This window comes from Saimiri boliviensis, chromosome 16, assembly GCF_048565385.1.
Source record: "Saimiri boliviensis isolate mSaiBol1 chromosome 16, mSaiBol1.pri, whole genome shotgun sequence".
Lineage (NCBI taxonomy): Eukaryota > Metazoa > Chordata > Mammalia > Primates > Cebidae > Saimiri > Saimiri boliviensis.
Window position 1 is genome coordinate 33,557,015 of NC_133464.1, and position 21,633 is coordinate 33,578,647.

Consider the following 21,633-nt stretch of genomic DNA (forward strand, 5'->3'; position numbering starts at 1 on the left):
GAAAGGGGTTTTCCTCTTTGTAAAAAATGTATTTGCATTCTTCTTTATGTATCTGTGCTGAACAGATCGAAAAAGGTGAACCTGATAAGTATTAACTGAACTGATATATTGCAGTTTCTGTACTTTCAAGGCTGAGAGTCAAACCTGAAGGACGCTGAGTTTACCAACATAATGCCAAATGTGAAGAATGATGGCACCATTTACAGTGTTCTTCTGATGCTTCTATCCATGTCCCAAAGCTCTTGGGTGTCTCTCTGGCCCCTTATTCCTCAGTCACTTATACCCTCCTCAGAACTATATAAGGAACTTCTGTATTTGGTAGCTATTTTTATGCTATGATTAGATTTAGCAATTAGATTCAATGTTTTAGACTTCTTTTAAGACCTGAAAGAACCTTTGGAGGTTATTTTGCCCAATCTCCTTGACATGCAGCTGAGAGTACTGAGGTCCACATAGGTGCAGTGACTTGCCCTGCATCATGCAGGGGGGGAAGGTGTGGTGCCAAGGTAACCTTCTACCTCCTTGGTTCCTAGGGCAGTTAATGCTGAGACTACTGAAAATCAAATGTGTAGTCAATCACTGCAGTAAAATGTGTTTAGGTTGTCCTAATATGGGGTCAGAGAGAGAGAGCATAAAGATAAGTAGGATATTTCAGTGAAAATTAGGAGAAATGGAAGCTGAAAGCCCAGTGTCAAATACATCCATGTACAATTTGGGACAAGGGCAAAGAAAAGAACTTTGGGCTGGAAATGCCTCTCAATTCTCTTTCAATCACTCTCTCATTCTCTTTCTCTCCTGCTCTCTCCTTCCCTCCTTTCTTCTTCTCTGCCTCCCTTCTTCCCTTCCTTTCTTTCTTATTGTTGTTTCTTAAACCCAGTCGTTTCTTTATAGACTAATTATGGGGATATCCATGAAGCTAGGATTAGATGCACAGATAATTGAACATACATGTCTATTAATGCACATACAAGCACATGCACATACACACATATGTGTATCCTGTGTACCAGAAACCAAGATCAAGGTAAATTGTTGCAGGTTGGGTTCTCTGGGAAGCTGATTCTGGGACAGAATTGAACATGCAGGAGGTTTGTCAGGAAGTGACCTTGTGACCAATACCAGTAAAAGAGTCAGAGAGGGAAGTAGGATAGGGCACAGGAACAAGTCAAGCTGGGATGCAGACCCATCAGCACTTCATCAGATCCCAAAGGTAGCTCTAGATCTGAAATCACCCATTAGAATTGTCCTGCATTGTCCCCAAATAGCCAAGCCTTTATAGCCCTGCCTCCGTTAGTCACTAGCTGTGAGCCACCCTAAGAAGAATATGACCTTGACTGACCTTCTCTGTAGTTGAGGCAAACCCTCAAAGGGATGAAGGTTGAAGAGAGTCTGTTGACAGTTCTCCTGACAAGTGGGACAACAAGATCCCCCTGAAAGAAAATCTATGTGGTTCATCCATGTTCGGCACATATTTTTCCAAGAAAGGGCTAGCCTGTGCTGTATACGCAGACACAGACACATATATGGACTCACACAACATGAGCACTTAGAGGGCAGGGCTGTTGCATTGGAAGGATGAGCTAGCATTTGCAGCTATCGACAAAAACCACTCCAAAATCTCAGTGGCTTATAACAATAAAGACTTATTTCTAACTTAAGTTTCAAGTCTGTTGCACATGGCTTGAAATTCTTCATTATGCTGTCTTCACTGTAGGAGCCAGGCTCACAGAGGAGCCTCTACTGACACACTTCCAGTACTCACAGCAAAAGAAAAAGGAGCGTGAGGAAGTAAGCACACATACTTGTAAAGTCTGAGTATGGAAAACGCCTATCTATATTACTTCTCATATTTCATTGGCCAAAGAAAGCAACATGATCAAGTCAACTTCAATAGGATTATAAATATAATTGTCTTCTAGGAAGGAGAGGAGGAGAAGCAGATTTTGGTGACCACTATTACAAATTTTTCACAGCTACATTGATCCCAAGGAACACTCTAGGGAAATCAAAAACAATTCTGCAAGTCACTGTTTAAATTCATAAAGTGCAGCAATGGTGTGTGTTATAACTGTTGAAAGAGAGTGTGAGATTTGTGTGACGCCCTTAAGTATAGCACTTGTTAGGGCTTTGGTTGGACCCAGCAGGCCCTCAATACATTTCCAAAAAACTGAATTTAATTTTCATATTCATGTGGATTTTCCTTGAATTTTGCTCATTGTAAATCTAACCTAGGTAGCATATTCAGTAAAACATATAGTTTAATGACGGTGCGTTTAAGGATTTTTTTTTTTTTTTTACTGTTAAAACTTTTGTGGTGCCGGGCGCGGTGGCTCACGCCTGTAATCCCAGCACTTTGGGAGGCCGAGGCGGGTGGATCACGAGGTCAAGAGATCGAGACCGTCCTGGTCAACAAGGTGAAACCCCGTCTCTACTAAAAATACGAAAATTAGCTGGGCATGGTTGTGCGTGCCTGTAATCCCAGCTACTCAGGAGGCTGAGGCAGGAGAATTGCCTGAACCCAGGAGGCAGAGGTTGCGGTGAGCCGAGATCGTGCCATTGCACTCCAGATAGGGTAACAAGAGCGAAACTCCGTATCAAAAAAACAAAGAAACAAAAACAAAACAAAACAAACAAAAAAAACTTTTGTGGTTATGAAAGTAATTTTTAAGTTTAAGAAAATCAGAAAACATAAACAAAAATCACAAATAAAAAAGTATAAATAAGAAAAACACATAAATAAGGAAAAAAGGCTCTTAGTTCAGTCTGCCATAACAAAATACCATAGACTCAATGGCTTAATCAACAAAAATTTACTTTCTCCCAGTACTGGTACTGGAGCCTGGAAGTCTTTTCAGAGTGACAAAATGTGGTTGGGTTTTGCTGAGGGCTCTCTCTTTGGCTTGTAGACAGCCATTTTCTGCTTTTCTTGTATGTCCTGACATGGTGGGGAATAAGAGAGCTCCCTGGTCTCTCTTCCTCTTCTTAAAAGGCCACAGTCCTATAAGATGAGGTCCTCACCCTTATGAGCTCATTTATCTTTAACTACTATGTAAATACTGTCTTCAGATACTTTCTCATTGGGGGTTATGAAATAGGAGTTAAGGAGAAATCACTTAGGCAGATAGCAAGGGTATGGGAGTCCTCGGTAAGGTTTTTCTTTTTCATGGGTATATTAAAAAGGCCTTTACATTTTTCTTTTTACAAAACTTGTTTTTCTAGAAGAGGTTTTTTTCTTAGTCAACTGAATTACTTTTTTCACTGTTTCTTGCCACACTTGGTGCATGCATGAAAGACCCTAGACTGACTTCTGGTGGCCTGGAACTTCTTGGGAAAGCCGAAAAGGCACCACAAATCCCATTTTGGAAAAAATCCGGTTTCTTCATGGAACGGCTGGAATTAGAGGTGAATAAGTACCTCTCAAAATCTGTCTTTGTCTTCTGGCTATGTTTGTTTACTAGGCCCTGGAAAATGTATTCCTAGCCCTTTTCGTAAAGGCTCTCACCAGAAGGCCAATAATCCAATTGAGAAATTAGCAAATGAAAAATCTTAATGAAAAATTCAGGTTCCCAGATCATCTTCTGTTTGTGTGGTCATATATGTGTTATGTGTGTAATGTCTATCTAATTAAGAGCTCTAATTAATTGGCCCAAGAACAATAAGTGCTTAAATCAAATATTTTTAAGGGAAAAGTAAAAGCTGTGGTATCTTTTGGTTCACATAACTTTAATCTTTAAAAATAAAAAGAGTCTTAGGAATTATTGGTAAAATACAAATGTTTTCAAGGTGTAAAAATGGGGTCTAAATTATGCATGTCAGATACTACAGGCTTGCTAAATGTTTTTAAGTTGTAAACTGCTTCTTTAGCCTTTAAAACCTGTCAACTTGCCTGCTTCACAGTTGGTAAGGCCTGGGAACATGTAGAAGCAACCATGCCCGTAACTATGCTAAAAGAAGTCAAACTTTATCTACATCTAGCACATAATTAAAACAACTTATCAGGTTTTACATTAAAGTTGAAAATTGCTAAGAGTTACCAGTATGACATGTAATTGAAACTTCTGAATTGAAATCTACGTGCAAGGTGTACAGAAACCAGTAAAAGGGTGTTTTTATTTAAATAGTATAAAAAGGCTTGGAAATGTACATTTTCCCTAGAAATAAAGGATTGTCTTAAATAAAGTGAAGGATTTAAGCAAAGTGTGAAAAGATTGTAAAAATTAATATTGCAAAGGAAGCTTTGTGTGTGAACATGTTAACAAAATTCAAAAGGGTATGATATGTTATAGTCTGCAAATTAAACACTAAAATAAAAGCACAACAAGGTTTTCTTAAGGTGCCAATCCGCTCTTTAGCAAAACTTGCAGAGAGTTATAAAAGGTTTGTGAAAATCTCACTTCATAATCAAACTGATTAAGATTAAATAGGATTGTCTATAAGGTTTCATTAAAAACTAGGGTTAACATTAATAGCAAACTGACACAAGGGTGAAATTTAACTTTCTCTCTTGAACAGGATTTTCATGTAATGAAAAAGACTGATGAATGGTTTTTGCTGTTTCAAATTTTTGACTCATCATTTTGGTGAAACAACTTATGATAATCTAAAATTCTATTTCGTAGTATCAAGTGTTTTAAATTCTAAACATATTTAACAGGTTTCCCAAAATCAAACTTTAGCCTCAAGTTTGTCTTTCCTAACCCTTAGGTTTTGAGTGCTACAGAGGGCCCTGGGAGCATCTGGAAGAAAGGCAAACAGAATTATTTAACATGTTCAGGCACATGGAATTGCTGAAATAATGTCTAATACTCATCAGGCTATATTTTAGGGAATATTATTAACATGTGTTCCAAAACTGTATGGGATGTCTAATATCTAAATATGTGCTATCAGTCACAATTAAGGTTGTTATGTGGGGATATTGTCAACCATAAAAATAACCAGATTTCTTTGTCAATTGTCTTTCTGACTGTATCCAAACTGGACATTTTTGTCATTTACAGACAATTGTTGTCTTGTTTTATTCTCTTCAAAAGATAGTTTATAATCAAGCTGTGAAACTTTAACAGGTGGTCTTAAATGCAGGTTTCTAATAACAGAAAAACGTACAAGACTCATAAAAAGCTAAAATGTTTATGAATATCAAGCAGAACAAGAGTTAACAAAAAGGACTAAACTAATAGAAAACTAAAGCAATATTCTTAATTTATGCTTGGAACACTGCTAATCCTTATTTTGTTTTTCAAAATCAAGGAAAGTGTCTTAAAAGCTTTCAACAACTAAATGAGCCCTGTGAACAAGATTTAAAACCATGTTTGTCTGCCTAATTACTTTAAAATTTGGAAACTAGTTATAAGTATTCTTAAATTACAACAATATAGTTGCTTGCATCAGTGCAACAACAATATATTTTCTTTTGCAACAAAACACTATTAGAAAAACTGGTTGTTTTTCCTATGCTTTAACTGGAAGGGTGTGTTTCCCTAAAGCAAGCTGGACTTCCAACGCCAATAAAAGCCCCTTAAAAAACCTGGCCTCATACCTGTCTACAAAGTCTCTGTACGGGGTTCCTGACTTGTGATAAGTAAACCATGTCACTTTTTAACAGGCCTAAAATCCCCATGCTTCTGGAACCTCAAGAAAAGAGAAGTTTACTCAACTCACATGTACTTAAAGGTACAAACTCATGGCAAGGCTTCTTAGTTTTAAAAAATCCTATTTAAGATTCCTGTGGAACAGAGTTCCATCAAAGCCAATCAAAAAGGCCTGTATAGAGGTAATTATTCTCGTTGCACTTTATGCAAATAATCAGGCCAAGTATAAGACTAAAGTTTATTTTGCAAACAGCTCAGCGCTATCGTAAGTTGTTTTTAATAAAAATGAGGACTGGAAAGAGAGAAATTGTTTTTTAAAACTGAGACGTCTGCCACTGAGTTCTCGTTTCATTGTTGTTTTCAAATTCTTGCCTACATTTTAAATTAACGATGATTATTCCTGCAAGCCAACCACCAATCTTCAGCTGTGGCTCAAAGGAAACATAAGGGGATGGGTAATGTAAAAATCCAGAACAATGTTCTAGTTCTGGGCAATAACCGTATAAATCCTGACCGGTAACCTATAACCCCAAAGTTTCCTTTGTTGGGGAAAGTAAAACCAAGAAAGCTTAACAAAGACAAGCCCCATACACCCACTTACAACAAACAGCACAACCCATCTAAACAGCTCACAGGTATCAAACAAACTCTGTTGTCATGATTATGGCCTATAGTGATTCCGCTAATAATGGTAGTCTTAATACTCTATTTAAACCCTGTATTCTAAACCTCCTTGCAAAATTTATGTCTTCTCACCTAGAAACCACCAAGCTTCAAATGGTGCTGCAAATGGGACCAAAAACAAAACAACTCTTCTACTGGGGACCCTTAAATCAACCCCAGGAGGATCCCTGGTTGCTGTTCCCATACCACGCTGCTGTTCCCAAACCATGCCCCTGTTCAGCAGGAAGGAGCCAGAAGTCGTCACCCAATTACCCCAGTAGCGTTAGGGATTCCATTCCTGAGGGGCGAACTATGTTATAAAGGACAGAAAGAAATGATTAGGTAGATAGGGTAAAGAGAGCTCCCGGGAGAAAATTTTCCTTCTAACAGAAAGCAGCGAAGAAATAGCTCCCTTTCTAATCCATGCAGTTCAAATATATCACTTTTCTTTTAAGAAAAACAGCCTGAAAGATCAGGCTGTAAACACACAGCTAAACAGCTTGGGCACAGAAAGACTGGGGAGTTTCCTGCGTAATAACCAAACTTCACACTCATACGATGGGCCCCACTGAAAACATTGAGCCTTAATAAGCACATTCCTTTCCCTTTAGCCACACTAAGATAGGGAAGCCAACTGGGCGGGGGTGGGGTGGGGGGAGATGCCTGCAGCTGCAGGAAGATGTCTGGGAACAGACACAGAAACTCCCCCACTCAGATAAGCAAAGCAAGGCAAAGCAGCACAGACTCTTAGTCTACCTACGTAATCAAGGAACGGGGCCGGGTGTGGTGGCTCACGCCTGTAATCCCAATATTTTGGGGGGTCAAGGCAGGTGGATCACAAGGCCAGGAGATTGAGACCATCCTGGCTAATATGGTGAAACCCCATCTCTACTAAAAATACAAAAAATTGACTGGGCATGGTGGCATGCATCTGCAGTCCCAGCTACTCAGGAGGCTGAGGCAGGAGAATCGCCTGAACCCAGGAGGCTGAGGTCACAGTGAGCCAAGATCATGCCACTGCACTCTAGCCTGGGCAACAGAGTGAGACTCCATCTAAAAAAAAAAAAAAAAAAAAAAAAAATTAGGAATGGGTGAATGGGGTGAGAGCTGATAGAAATTTCTTCTTTATGCTGATAGCACACCTGGCCCCAGCCCCAACTAAATCTTTGGGCCTTAGGAAGATAACACGTGCCCCCCCACCCAACCCCACAATTAGCCCTTTTATAAAAACTCTAACATTTTTACTACAACTTGGCAACCCACTGGGGACCCCTCTCTGTGACAGAAAACTGTTCTATCCTTTTGCCTGTTAAGCTTCTGCTCCAGTCTCTCTCTCTCTCTCTCTCTCTCTCTCTCTCTCTCTCTCTCTCTCTCCCCTCTGCGTGTGTGTGTGTGTGTGTGTGTGTGTGTGTGTGTGTGTGTGTTTCTGCAACCTCAATTTCCTTGGCTGTGAGATCAAGAACCTTAGTATTTACCCTAGACAATTTCTGAAAGAAGCAACTTGACAGGACTCCAAGGCAGTTGCTGAGGACCCCATGGCTAAGTGTAGGGTGCCATTGAGGGAGAGGTACCCTCAGACAGAAAGCGATTATTTGTAGAGCTTCAGTAAATAGAATGAAAACATTAAAAGGGGCCTGACTTTGGGGTCCTATGGAGGAGTGTCACCTTGGAATTTCTGTTCACATCTAAAATAAGGTAGGAAGAAAATGAATGTGCTCTGATGGGCAACTTAAGAGAAAAAACGAGTTATATCTCAGAGCTGGGTTCCCTATTCTGCTGCATTGTCTCACAACCTCTCCACCTTGGTGGTTCCTGTTACAATTCCTAGAAGTGACAGTTCCTTCATTTATTCGCTGGCATTCAACAAACATTTGTGAAGCACCCCTTAGCCTTAGGTAGAACTAAAATATTGTTTTTTAAATAACCTAATTTAAAACAATCACCCAATTTATAACATTTAAAATATTTAAAGTTGTAACTTGCTGTGTCACAATGGCCAGGGGCTAAACAAGAGAGAAATAAGAACATCCAGAGAGAAATTACTATACAAATAGGCATTTTATGATTGAATAGAGGAGTTGGGCTCATTTGTTCCATTTATAAAGTGGTTCATTAATAGTACAGTGGCTGGCAAATCATTGGTAGTAAATAAAATATTTGTTGAATGAATAAATGAAGGCAAGGATCTTGTTTGTTTGATTCACAGTTGTATACTATTCTTACACCAGTGTCTGGTACATGAAAGCAGTTCAAAATATTGGTGTACTGAACAAATAAATAACTAATTTTATTTATTTATTTATTCTGAAATCACTACACTGTGATTACATACAAACTTGGTGTGCAGGTTCAGTATTACAATCTCAACTGTGGCCAGGCGCAGTGGCTCACGCCTATAATCCCAGCACTTTGGGAGGCCAAGGCAGGCGGATCATGAGATCAGGAATTCAAGACCAGCTTGGCCAATATGATGAAGCGCCATCTCTACTAAAAATACGAAAAGTAGCCGGGCATGGGGGCAGGTGCCTGTAATCCCAGATACTCTGGAGGCTAAGGCAGGAGAATTGCTTAAACTCGGGAGGTGGAGGTTACAGTGAGCCACGATCCTCCCACCATTGCATTCCAGCCTGGGTGAAAGAGCAAGACTCTGACTCAAAAAAAAAAAAAAAAAAAAAAAAAAAAAAAAAAAAAAAAAAAATCTCAACGGCTACTCAAAAGGCTAGAGTTAGTTCCAAAACAGTGCCACATAACTTTTCTCACTAAAATGTAAGCTCCGTAAGATGGAGCTCTGTCTGAGTTAGTTGTGCCTTCATGCTTTTAATAAACATACATTAAATGAATGACTGCTAACTTCTAGGAGTTTTACAGTGAAAGCAGACAACATGTGTCAATCTATTCTAAAAAATCAAAACTGAAACTGAAACCCATGGTTTAAGAGAAACCCAAATTTCTCTGCTGCAGTAACACATATCTTTCATGCCACCATCTTGAGATACCTTAGTTCAGAATTCCCAGCCTGTGAGAGGACAGTACCATACCTAACATCCATGCCACTGGGCCAGCACCTATGATTAATTTTTAATGTCGTCTTTATGAGTTTCCTCAGTGTTAAGCACAATCCAGATGGGGGTGTACAAATTTAAAACAAACAAAAAAAGTCTTTCAGGAATGAGAAATAAATGTAAGCTGAAATCAATATTTATGAAGTTGTGATTAATTGACTGATGACCAAATGATTACAAAACGTCTGTCTGAAACATCTACTCGAATTTATTAGCTTTGACCAAAAAAATTAAAAAAACAATCTGAACTGGGTCAATGAAAGAATAATGCATTCCTAATCAATTTTTAATAGCACTTAAGATTTTATATTTTTTTAAACTTGCTTTTAAATAATTTATCATCAAAATGAATCTGATTTAAACATGGAGTAAAAGGTGTTCCATAGCTATTTGATGGTTTTCTTAGCAAAGAAATTCAATTATGACTGACTTTTTATTACTGAGCTACTTTATTAATAATAATACATCTTGCACTTACACAAAAGCATTGGGCCAACATTCTCAGAGAGTCTAGCAAGTGTGATCCAGGATTTCCCTCCAATTCTACCGTTATCTGGTGGTTTACCTTATGTAGGCCTCGATTTCCTCATCTATGAAAAGAAAGGCCTGCATAACACACATTCCAAGTGTCAAATGTAATAGAACTCTTCAGATCACAGGGCTCTTCATAAAACTACTAAGATGTGGTGATCAAAATTAAGCAGAAATGAACCACATAATTTTTGTTTTCCTATTAGGGTAATGGCAGGATCATTTAATGGTTTGGGCCAAATGACATCTATTTACAACATATTTGTCAAAAAATGGGAAATGTCCTTCACAGAGCAGAGAAGAGATCATTTCTGACCTTAAGCCACTTGCATCATTAAAAGCAAAGCCTGGGATCTAGACTGGCATCAATCTGGACCAGGGAAGAGTCCTAATCAATCTACATTGCTAACAATATTATTTGGATATGTGTGTCCATGTGTGAGTGTATGTGTGTATTAATCCATAATACACTAAGTGAATAAAGCAGGTATGTTATGCTATTGACCTTGTTTGTGCTTAGATGTATTCGTATGAATAAATAGATGAATTAGTATGTTTGTAAGGATATGTTCTAAAAGGTTAATAGTGATTTCCACACTGGATACAGAGGTGAGGCAGAAGTACAGAGGAACTTTTGCTTATTATTTTATATATTTTTTAATGGCTTATTTTGTCTTAAAATGAGCATGTGTTATTTTTATGATTCTCAAAAAAGCAATAGAATCTTCCATTTTAAGATGAAAAACAAGTAAAGATAAAATAAAAATAAAACAGCCTCAGTTTATTATAAAGGTAGGCTGTAGCAAAGGAGAATATTACTATTCGTGGAACAGTAACCTTTTACAGATATTAGATAAATTGGTTGCTATCCCTGACCTCAAGAAACATAGTCTGTTGTGAGGACAAACACATAACCAACTATAATACAATGTGATCAGCATAGAAATAGCTGTATGGATAGCACACTAAAACACTGAGAAGCTGTGACAATGGTATGAAATGTGGAAAGAGAAATTAGACATAGTCTACATTTGTAAAATTTACTTAAAATGCAGGACACGATTTTTAAAATTATCTTTGTGACTAGGTATTGGCACCCATCAAAAAGATGATTACAAGGAATGGACTTGCCCCATTACGTAATGGAAAATGTGGTTTCAAAAAGAAATGTCTTTACAATAGAATACTATTGAGCCATAAAAAATAATAAAATCCTGTCATTTGCAACAACATGGATAAACTTGGAGGACGTTGTGTTGAGTGAAATAAGCCAGACACAGAAAGACAATTACCACATGATCTCACATGTACACTCTAACAAAGTTGATCTCATAGAAAGAAGTAGACAGGCCGGCGGCCGGCTTCGTTGGGAACTATGGCTAAACATCATCCTGATTTGATCTTTTGCCGCAAGCAGGCTGGTGTTGCCATCGGAAGACTGTGTGAAAAATATGATGGCAAGTGTGTGATTTGTGACTCCTATGTGTGTCCCTGCACTCTGGTGCGCGTATGTGATGAGTGTAACTATGAATCTTACCAGGGACGCTGTGTGATCTGTGGAGGCCCTGGTGTCTCTGATGCCTATTATTGTAAGGAGTGTAGCATCCAGGAGAAGGATAGAGATGGCTGCCCAGAGATTGTTAATTTGGGGAGCTCTAAGACAGATCTCTTCTATGACTGCAAAAAATATGGCTTCAAGAAGAGGTGATTGGTCGGTGGCCCCTTCCTTCCCCCCACATCAAGCTGCTGCAGCTACCAGAAAAGATGCCTACTACTACCAGCAGAAAGGGAGCAGAGCACAGGGCATCACCAGGACTGCCTGCTCGTGTACTGGCAGCTTGCCACTCTCCTCTCACCCAGACATGTGGTATGGATGGAAAAGGAGTCTTCGCAGAGCACTCTGGCACACTGTATCAGAGAAAAATTGATACATTAGTTAGTAGTGTTTCTTGAATTTGAGAAGCAAAGATCTTCTCTCCATATCGATATGTTCTTCCACAACCAAGATCTTCTAAAAAGAAATAATATTTTAGTCTTCTGTTTGAGGAGTTGACTGTGAAGCTATGCCCAGGGAAAAACATGTTCCTGCAGCAGCTCTGGCGGCAACTGTCTTTGAGGAACCTTCGTCGTGTGGTGGGAAGCTGTCAGAACAAGAAATGTAGGCATTTACTCTTTAAACACTTGTGCTGGTGTTATGTTATTTCTTTCGTAGAAATTGGAAACCTTTTCTGTTGCTATTATATTAATAAAGTTGGTGTTTATTTAAAAAAAAAAAAAAAGGTAGAATAGTGCTCATGCCTGTAATCCCAGCACTTTGGTAGGCCAAGGAGGGTGATCCACTGAGCCCAGGAGTTCGAGACCAGCCTGGATAACATGGGAAAACCACTCCCCTACCCTCAAGGCAGGCAGATCACTTGAGGTCAGGAGTTGGAGACCAGCCTGGCCAACATGGTATAACCCTGTCTCTACTAAAAATACAAAAATTAGCCCGGCGTCGTGGTGCTTGCCTGTAATCCAGCTACTTACGAGGCTGGCTGAGGCAGGCCAATGGGATCACTTGAGCCTGGGAGGTGGCTGTGTTGGCACCACTACACTCCAATCTGGGTGACAGAGCTAGACTCTGTCTCAAAAAACAAAACAAAACAAAAAATGCCTGAAGCCGTGGAGCTACCATTTAGGTAGAAGTTGTTGTGGGGGGTTGGGGATTTCTGCTGGAGCAGCCCAAGTCCAGAACCCATTTCTCTTAAGGATGAGGTTGCTTCTTGAAGTCATACCATCACTTTTTCAGAAAGATTAGTTAAAAGTTGTCCCAGTGGTCTTGTTTTTAAATCTCTCAACTCACAGGTTGTATTTGTTAGCATAATTTATCACATCAGCTCTTCTCTTAAAGTAAGTTGCAGATAAATTCCAAATCTGTTATACTGCGTTTGAGATGAATTTAGGAACTTTTAGGTTTTTTTCTTTTTTATTGGTAGGAAGCGCTAATTTATAACCTCACAAATTCTCCCTTAGGGTTCAACAACACAGTGGCACACTTCATGTCCAACCATGCACGTGAAATGAAGACATTACCCAGAAAAGCCCACAGTGAAAGCCTGTTTTCAGGAAAAGCTGCAATTAAATGTATCCAGATCATCTCGGACACAGATAAGAAGACAATCACTGTTTTTCTTCTTTCTTTGCTTTTTTTTTTTTTTTTTTTTTTTTTTTGAGACGTAGTCTTGCTCTGTCACCCAGGCAGGAGTGCTGCAGCGCAATCTTGGTTCACTGCAACCTCTGCCTGCCGGGTTCAAGCGATTCTCCCACCTCGGCCTCCTGAGTAGCTCGGACTACAGGTGCACGCCACCACACTCAGTTTAATTTTTGTATTTTTTAGTAGAGACAGGGTTTCACCATATTGGCCAGGCTGGTCTCGAACTCCTGACCTTGTGGTCTGCCCACCTCAGCCTTCCAAAGTGCTGGGAATACAGGCGTGAGCCTACGCGCCTGGCCGACAATCACTGTTTTCTTAAGTGAACTGTTGTGCCCTCTGGAAGCACGTTATATTATTTGAGTGGAAAGAAAACTGGAAGTGGTGGAAAGTAGTTTTGAAAAAATTAAAATGTGTAGATAACGTTTATTCTCTTTATGTTTTGATTGCGCTGTGTTGACGGACTGTGTTGGGTTTAATAACTAGGCGAAAAACTCTCCATCCTTCACCCCATCAAATCCCCGAAAAGAATTCGGGGATTTTAAAAAATCGTCTGTTACCTTCCTCTCCTCCCTCCACTACTACGCTTTCCTTTAGATTTTCCAAGATCCTCGATGCTGGTAGTAAACTACCTTCCTACCCATTCGCAGGAACCTTTCAGCTCCCTAACCAGTGATTTTCTTTTTCTTTCTTTCTTTCTTTTTTTTTTTTTTAATGAAAGGGAAATGTCTTGGAGGTCGCTCGTTTCGAAAGCGCGTTTTCGTTTTCTCTCCTGGGCGGGTTAAATGGCCCTGCCCGGCCGCCGTACCCGGCCCGTGTGTCCCGTGCTAGCGAGGAGTCGCAGTAGGTCGGCGGGACTTCCGTGTTGGCGGGATTCTGAACGCTGCCATGGCTCACACCGTGCAGAATGTTACGTTGTCGCTTACTCTGCCCATCACGTGCCACATTTGCTTGGGGAAGGTAATGGTGATTGCGGGCACAGCGATAAAACGGGATATGAAGTCTCTCTCCCGGGCCGAGGGCGGTCTCCTGCGGGGGCGGGGAAGGGGCGTAAGGCGCCGAGATGGGAGAAAACGCTAACACGCGTTCTTGCTGGGAGGCCGCGTCCTGGGAGACTGGGGCCGCGCGCCGTGATTAATGGTTTCATCTAGGCGCCTTTCGGAGGAGGGTGACAGCGGCCGGTGGTTGGAGGGAGGGCGGCGAACCGGCCCTGCCACCGCCCGCAGCCTCACGGGCAGGACGCTGGCCTGGAAGGAGGGCCCATCAGAAATGCATTTCAGCAATATTTCACTACCCTGTGCAGCCTCGCGTGGCGTGTAGTGAAGCCCATTAAAACACATTTCCTGTGAGCTTCACCCCGGGCTCCTTAGTCCTCTGTATAACTAGTGTTCATAGTCTGGGGCCTACAGTGCTGTGTATTGAGTCTTTGCCATTTCCAAGACCCCTTAAGGGCCTTTTCCTGTCCTAGGCTGGAGGACGACGTTTGCTTTGAGTTCCTAGTTTGAAAAGTAAATAGTGTTCCTGGGTATTCAGAATAAGAGGTGTGGCCTTTAACTTAAAGAGTAGGTCAGTGAGGAGATAGAATACTCTCTCTTTGTGATGCGAGAGGTGCCTAATGTGTTTGTAAAACAAGAGGGGGAAAGTGGTTCTGATTTAGAAATGGAGTTTGGAACTTTCTAATGCATTCCTCACTTTGATTTCCATTTGTGCTTCCCTTTCGGTGTTTTAAAGAGCATTTCTTTACCGCAGAGATCGAGGCGGAAAGATACAATCAGCAAATTTTTTCCACCCTGAATTATTTCTACGTCTGTGGTGTGTCTGGGTGTGTGTTTAGTCCTCTCCCCCCACACCCCCAGCGCAGTCTGAAACTTACACAAACTTCCAGAGCAAGCTTTTGAGTGCCAGCCAAAACGATCTGCATTAGGTGTTTGAAGTTCTGTGTGAATTTACTGGGTTCAAAAAGTAGAAGAAAGTCAGGATTGGAAGCAACTGATAATTCTTGATATCAGTCAGAATGAAATGCCAATGAAATAGCAAATGTGCTGGGAGATCATATATAGGGGATGGCTTGATCAATTCTGACTGGAGAGATCTAGGACGACCTCCTGGAGGGTGGTGTTTGAGCTGGTATTTGCTGCTATTTACTGCCTGCCTGCATGGCTAGGGGGAGGGAAGAAGCGATGTTTCTATTTGCCACAGTCTACATTTGGCTCCTTACTGCCTGCCTGCATGGCTAGTGGGAGGGAAGAAGCGATGTTTCTATTTGCCACAGTCTACATTTGGCTCCTAACATAAAGTTCCTGGAAACATGTATTAAATTCTCAGTTAAGTTCCTCCAACACTAGCTTTAACGGCTGATGAAAATATTCTTGGGAAGTAATTTTGTACACATTATACGTAATTTCCATTAGTTAATAGGCTGTCTTTTGCATTGTGTTGACAATGTGTTCTGTTTGATTTACCAAACCTATACTTTTTGTATTTAACAAAAGTGATACCTCATAGAATATAGTGATTTGCCATTACATTCTGTAATCTAGATTTCATCTAGATTACAGAATGCTTTTGTATGCATATATTATTTTTAGTCTTCACACTAATGCTTTGAGATAGGCTTGGCAAACCTAGAGTCTTTGTGGTTGAACCTCTACATTATCATTTGTGTCTTCAGAATACTAAGGCTTAGAGTCTTCATGGTTGAACCTCTATCATTATCATTTGTCTTCAGGTTATTTCCTAAAACATTCATGTAACCTCATCCATGCCAGTAGGCACTTTTAGTTAGTTTTTTTTTTTTTTTTTTTTTCCCTGTATTGGTTAACTTTATTCTAAAATAAAAATCAGACAATAAAGAGAAAAAGAGAATCTCAGCACTTTAGGAGGCCAAGGCAGGCGGATCACCTGAGGTCGGGAGTTCGAGACCACCAACCTGATAAACATGGAGAAAACCCTTCTCTACTAAAAATATAAAATTAGCCGGGTGTGGTGACGCGTGCCTGTAATCCCAGCTACTTGGGAGGCTGAGACAGGAGAATAACTTGAACCCAGGAGGCAGGGTTGCAGTGAGCCAAGATTGCCCCATTGCACTCCATCCTGGGCAACAGAAGTGAAACTCTGTCTCGAAAAAAAAATAAAAAAGATTAAGGATTTTTGAACAGGCACCCCCGTTTGTTCCCCCCAGGTACTGTGGAAGCAGATAGGTATGGTGACTGAAAGCCTGAGTTCTGCCTTCAGACTAGCTGGGTTTTCATCTAGATTCTAGCACTTGCCAGTCATACAACCTTTAACAAGTTACTTCACTCCTTTGAGCCTCTGTTTCCTTATCTGTAACAGTAGAAATATGGTAATAGCATCAACTTTCCATACTTTCAGTTTTCAGAAGATGAAACAAAGCATGTGCAAAAAGTTTAGCATAAAGTTTGGCACAAAGCTGTTAGACTTTAGACGTTGAGGCCAGCCCTCAAATGGAGTAAATCAGCCTTTTCCAGTAATTGTTCTTTTTTTTTTTTTTTTTTTTGAGACAGAGTCTTGCTGTCAACCAGGCTGGAGTGCTCAATCTCAGCTCACTGCAACCTCCGCCTCCCGGGTGCAAATAGTTCTCTGCCTCAGCCTACCAAATAGCTGGGATTATGGGCACCCACCACCACACCCAGCTAATTTTTGTATTATTAGTAGAGATGGAGTTTCACCATCTTGGCCAGGCTGGTCTTGAACGCCAGACCTTGTGATCCTCCTGCCTTGGCCTCCCAAAATGCTGGGATTACAGGCATGAGCCACCATGTTGTGCCCAGCCCGGTAATTGTTCTTCTAAATGAAGATTTGCATTCCCAACTAAATGAGACTTGTGTGCTCTGGAAGTTGTCAGAGTACGTCCAGAATTTTCAGCTGGTTCATGACTCTTGCCTTTTGTATAGTGAAAGCAAATTCAGTATGATTGTGCTTCTCTCCCTTCCACACATATTATATTGGGAGGTACTAAAAATGTTGTGTCCCCAGTTTCACTTCTGCTTCCCTGACGTAGAGTATCTCTGGCTATTTCTGAGAATGGCCCTAAGGTCCTGCGTGCCTAGCTCTTTTTAAATAAAATTGTTCTTGTGGCACTGTCACCATATATCCCCAGATGTCACAGTTAGCATCTTCTCTTTCGATTATTCAACAGAATTAAGGGTCATTGTTCCTGGAGGATCACTTTAAAAAGAAAAAAAAAAAAAGTGGATACCATGAAGGGGGAGGGGTGGGACAGGGTATTAAATTTGAAGAGATAGTTGCCAATGGGGATGGAGAGAAAGGAGAGAGAGCCTAATTATTCACCTGTTAATGTTTTGTCTTTGCACTTAAAATGGGAAAATTTAGAACTGTCTCTACTTCAGTGTGAAAGGTGAATTTCTCTCTACCCAATAATGTTTTTAGCAACTTTGCCAATATTGTAAGTAAGAGTTCTATGTGGCCTGAGGAAGTTAGCAATCCCATGGGATTATTTATGTATAACATATTTTCTTGCCTTTTCTTCTTGCATTTTTTGTTCTATTTCTTAGACTAGTGGGCCAGCAAGCAAAAATGTGGTAATGGTCTATCCCAGGGTATTTGTTAAGTGACATTTGCTAGTGCTACCAGGCTGTTACAAACCAGTTTACCTCTAGATAATTCCAGGGTTTATCTTTTGAATTAGGACTCAAGCTGTGAAACCAAATTATGGCATGTAATACTTTTTATTGGCTGTGTATGTGTTTTGCCATGAGTGAAAGCCAAATGTGGCCCGAAGTTGGTTTCATGAAAGGGTGAAGGAGATTCTCAAGAGAAGTGCAAAGCAACTAATGCTTTTCAGCATTAATGTATCATATTCAGTTATTTTTCATTTGACTATAAGTCCAGTTTTGGGTACTACCTTTTAAGATAAACAGTAAACCAGAGTATTTTGAAAGCATTTGGAAGAGAATGAAATTGGGATTGGAATGTAGGTGGACTGGAATAGTGCTGGAATGAATGGATATGATAGAGAATCTTTAAATAATTAAAATAGTTTTCATTTGGAAGGGAATCAAGCTTTGTGTGGCTCCATAAAATTAAGGTTTCTACTTAATATTAAGAGCAAGCTTTCTGGCTGAAATAACCAGAAATGAAATCAGCTTCCTTATAATACAGGAGTTCCTGTGTCTTGAAGTATCCTGTTTCCCATAGGATGCTGTCAAAAGGATCCCTTCTTTCAGGGATGCCTCTATGCTTCTCACCCTTATTGTTTATTTAAAATATTGAAAAGATAGGACAAAACCTTATGCAACTTAGAGTCCTCACTCTATGATGACACAATTCGTTAATCATTGTTCACTTGAAGCTGTTGATTGACGAGCAAGTCATCCACATCAGTACATGGAGCCCATGTTTGAGTCCTGATTGCCTCTCAGTTCCCAAGAGTGGATTTAAGAACCAGCCTTGCACATCATTGTCATAAGCAATTTACTTTGGAGAAAAGCCATATGGACTGCAAGTTCTACATTTTCCTCTCTTTTCCAGCTTAAAATAAGTTTGAAGGATTCAGTCACTTTCAGAAAAATATAACAATATTTGTATTTTTACATAGAGTATAATAAATTAATTCAAGAATCATAGATATATCCTAGTAATTATCAGAGTTGTTAAGTAATAGCTGACATTCTTACTTGACAAATAACAATTCTAGTTCATCCTAAAGTATTTCTTGTAGGGATGAAGGTAGGAGAGAAAAGATGTATCATTTCTCCTTTTCTCCTTTTACCTAGACAGGAATGGGGACCCAGTTCTATAGGCATTAAGTTACTTATTTCATAGGGGGCGTGTGTGTGTGTGTGTGTATTTGTGTGTGTATGTGTGTTTTTAGGACCTAAATTCTGGCCCAGAGTCCGGGATTTCTTAACCAAGAGCTATCTAGGAATTTTATTTTTAAAAGTTTCCAAATTCCCTACCCTAGTCATTTTTACACTGAAGACTAATCCGTTTTCATAGTCTTTCAAGCTCTTCACTAGATAAACCCATAAATTTTTGACAAGGTGCAAAAAATAATAATATTCTTTCTAGAAGCAGAGTTGGCTCTTGTCTTTAGTGAGGGGAGGATGCCAAAAGGGCATGGGAGTTGATTTTATAGTAGGTATAATTGCAAGACCAGTTGGTAAAGTTGATGAATACTCTCTTTGCTCCCATCACCTCCATGTGTCCAGGATCTCAGTTCCTCCAGGCACATCATCCTGTATTAATCCCTGATTATTGTTTGCTAACCCTGCTCCAAGGAAGAAATAACTGTTTCTAAGTTGAAAGAACACCTGATTTTGCAGTTGAATCAAATACAGTACAAATTCTAGTTCTACCATTTATAACCCATATCATTATTTCCTAGACGCTCAGTTTCCACAACTAAAAATGAAGTTGTTACTACAGCCCCACTAGCTTATTAGTAAGATTCCTGGTAATATCCCAGACTAGTGATTCTTAACTAAATGGAGGTAGATTTTGTCCCCCAGGGACATTAGGCAGTGTCCGGAGACATTTCTTATTGTTTTCAAGGGCATGCTACTGGCATCTGGTGGGTAGAGCCCAGGGATGCTGCTGGCTAAACATCATATAATATGCAAGGAAAGCCCCTAACCCTCGCTAAATTTCTTCAGTCCAAAATGTTAGTAATGGCAAAGTTGAGAAACCCTATTTGAAGCCAATATAAAACTGTTAGTAGGTGAGTCTAGGACGATATGGATATTAACGAACAACAGCTTTAGGCATGGCTCTGCCCAAGTATACTTGCTTTTTTAAGAAAGGGTATTTGGTGGTAGCATGGAGTCTCTTGAGACTGAAACATCTTGAAAAGAAATTAAATATCAGAGTAGAGTAACAGATTGTGAAGGGTTAAGGACTGCCCTCTTAGGCCTATTCCGGTAAGAAGGGCCCATTCTTTACACCTGGGGTATACACCCTAGGATAGGAGTCTCCGGTCCATGTCTGGTACTGGTCAGTCAGTGACCTGTCAGGAGCTGAGTAGGGAGTGAGGTAGCAGTACCATCTGAGCTCCGCTTCCTATCAGATCAGAGGCATCTTTAGATTTTCATAGGAGCACAAACCCAATTGTGAACTAAATATGCAAGGAATCTAGATTGTGTGCTTCTTATGAGATTCTAACACCTGATGTTCTGAGGTGAATGTCCCCAATCTGTGGAAAAAATTGTCTTACACGAAACCAGTGCCAAAAAAGTTGGGGATCACTCCCTAGGATACCACTTTAATATGCTTACTCCAGTTGAGTTTGGAATTATATGTTACTTACCATTGCCATTTTTGTCTTGTATTTTTATTTCATGAGTACTGTTTTATTTCCACAGGTCTCATTTGAGAGTCAATTGGATAGAAATTCTAATAATGTGGCAAATGATGACTTTTTTTGTCTTGGGAAGATCTTATTAAAATCGTGTGTGTGTGTGTTGGTATTGTATAGAGCACGGTTTGGGTAGAAGAGGATGGGTACTAGATTCTTTGTATTTTGCTATCACTGGTTACAGTAAATATATAACAAGTAACGTGTTTTAGTAGTTCTTTAGAAATTTCAGTTCTTCTAAGATAAATTATTCCATTGTCTAGAATTCATCATCTGATAAACACTCATTCCAATGTTCATTTCCAAAGAAATGAATTAGTCAGCTGTTTCAGAAAGTGTCCAACATGAGGCCGGGCGCGGTGGCTCACGCCTGTAATTCCAGCTACTCAGGAGGCTGAGGCAGGAGCATTGCCTGAACCCAGGAGGCGAGTGAGCCGAGATCGCGCCATTGCACTCTAGCCTGGGTAGCAAGAATGAAACTCCGTCTCAAAAAAAAAAAAAAAAAAAAAAAAAAAAAAAAAAAAAAGGAAGTGTCTAACACAAAAGTGGTGATAATACTGGGTGTCCAAAAGTGAAGAAAATTTTCCTGTGGGTCACATTGTTAATGACTGTTAGCATACAGTCCCAAGCAGTCTGCCTGTGGTGGTGGTTCCATATCATTTTGGCCTATTAAATGGGGAGGTTAATCTTCTGCTTTTTCACAGTTTGACAGTAGTCATTGACCTTTTGCTTCTTGAAACACTTTCAGGATTATTATCTCAGCCTTTCATTATAGTACATCAAAATTCACTTTTATTAATCTTATAGTTGCTGTTAGAGATGAGAAGGCTCACCCTGCTGCCAGTGAGCCTGAAATCTAATAAGGCAGACAGGATGTAAACGGTTTCTAAGTACAGCATAATGCAGAAAGAGGTGAACATTAAATAAATAAACAAAGACTGCTTGGTTAATTCTGAAAAAGATGAGTAAAGGCCTTGCAAAGGAGGTAGCATTTTATTTGCGTCTTAAAAGGAGGGAAGGATTTTTTTTTTTTTAAATTATTGTTTGGGGAGGATGGAGAGACCAGGGGGATACGTCAAGCTAAGAAATGGGAGCTCCATTAAGTAGGGAGCCCCATGAACAGGGAGCCCCCAATGTTCTTTTTGGTGAACACAAGTAGATTTGTGAGGTTGAAGTGTGCATTGTGCCAAATGTTGAAATGGTAGGTCAAAGGAAATGGCTGTTTAAAAACTAGATTATGTTTTTTGAAGGCTATACCTACAG

General features: G+C 40.0%; 1 protein-coding gene and 1 pseudogene across 2 annotated transcripts in view; both read left to right on the plus strand.

Moving 5' to 3' along the window:
- The first annotated feature begins 11,208 nt into the window (after positions 1-11,208).
- On the plus strand, positions 11,209-11,555 carry LOC101051823 (PHD finger-like domain-containing protein 5A pseudogene; annotated as a pseudogene).
- Positions 11,556-13,798: 2,243 nt separating this feature from the next.
- OBI1 (ORC ubiquitin ligase 1) overlaps positions 13,799-21,633 on the plus strand; it is a 44,339-nt gene continuing 36,504 nt past the window's right edge. Inside the window, exon 1 of one of the 2 annotated variants that reach the window (XM_074387565.1) lies at positions 13,799-13,997. In XM_074387565.1, the coding sequence (XP_074243666.1) occupies positions 13,823-13,997 (175 nt within the window). In that variant the 5' untranslated portion in view covers positions 13,799-13,822. The remainder of the gene's footprint in view (positions 13,998-21,633) is intronic. The other variant, XM_003931021.4, reaches the window with a different exon arrangement.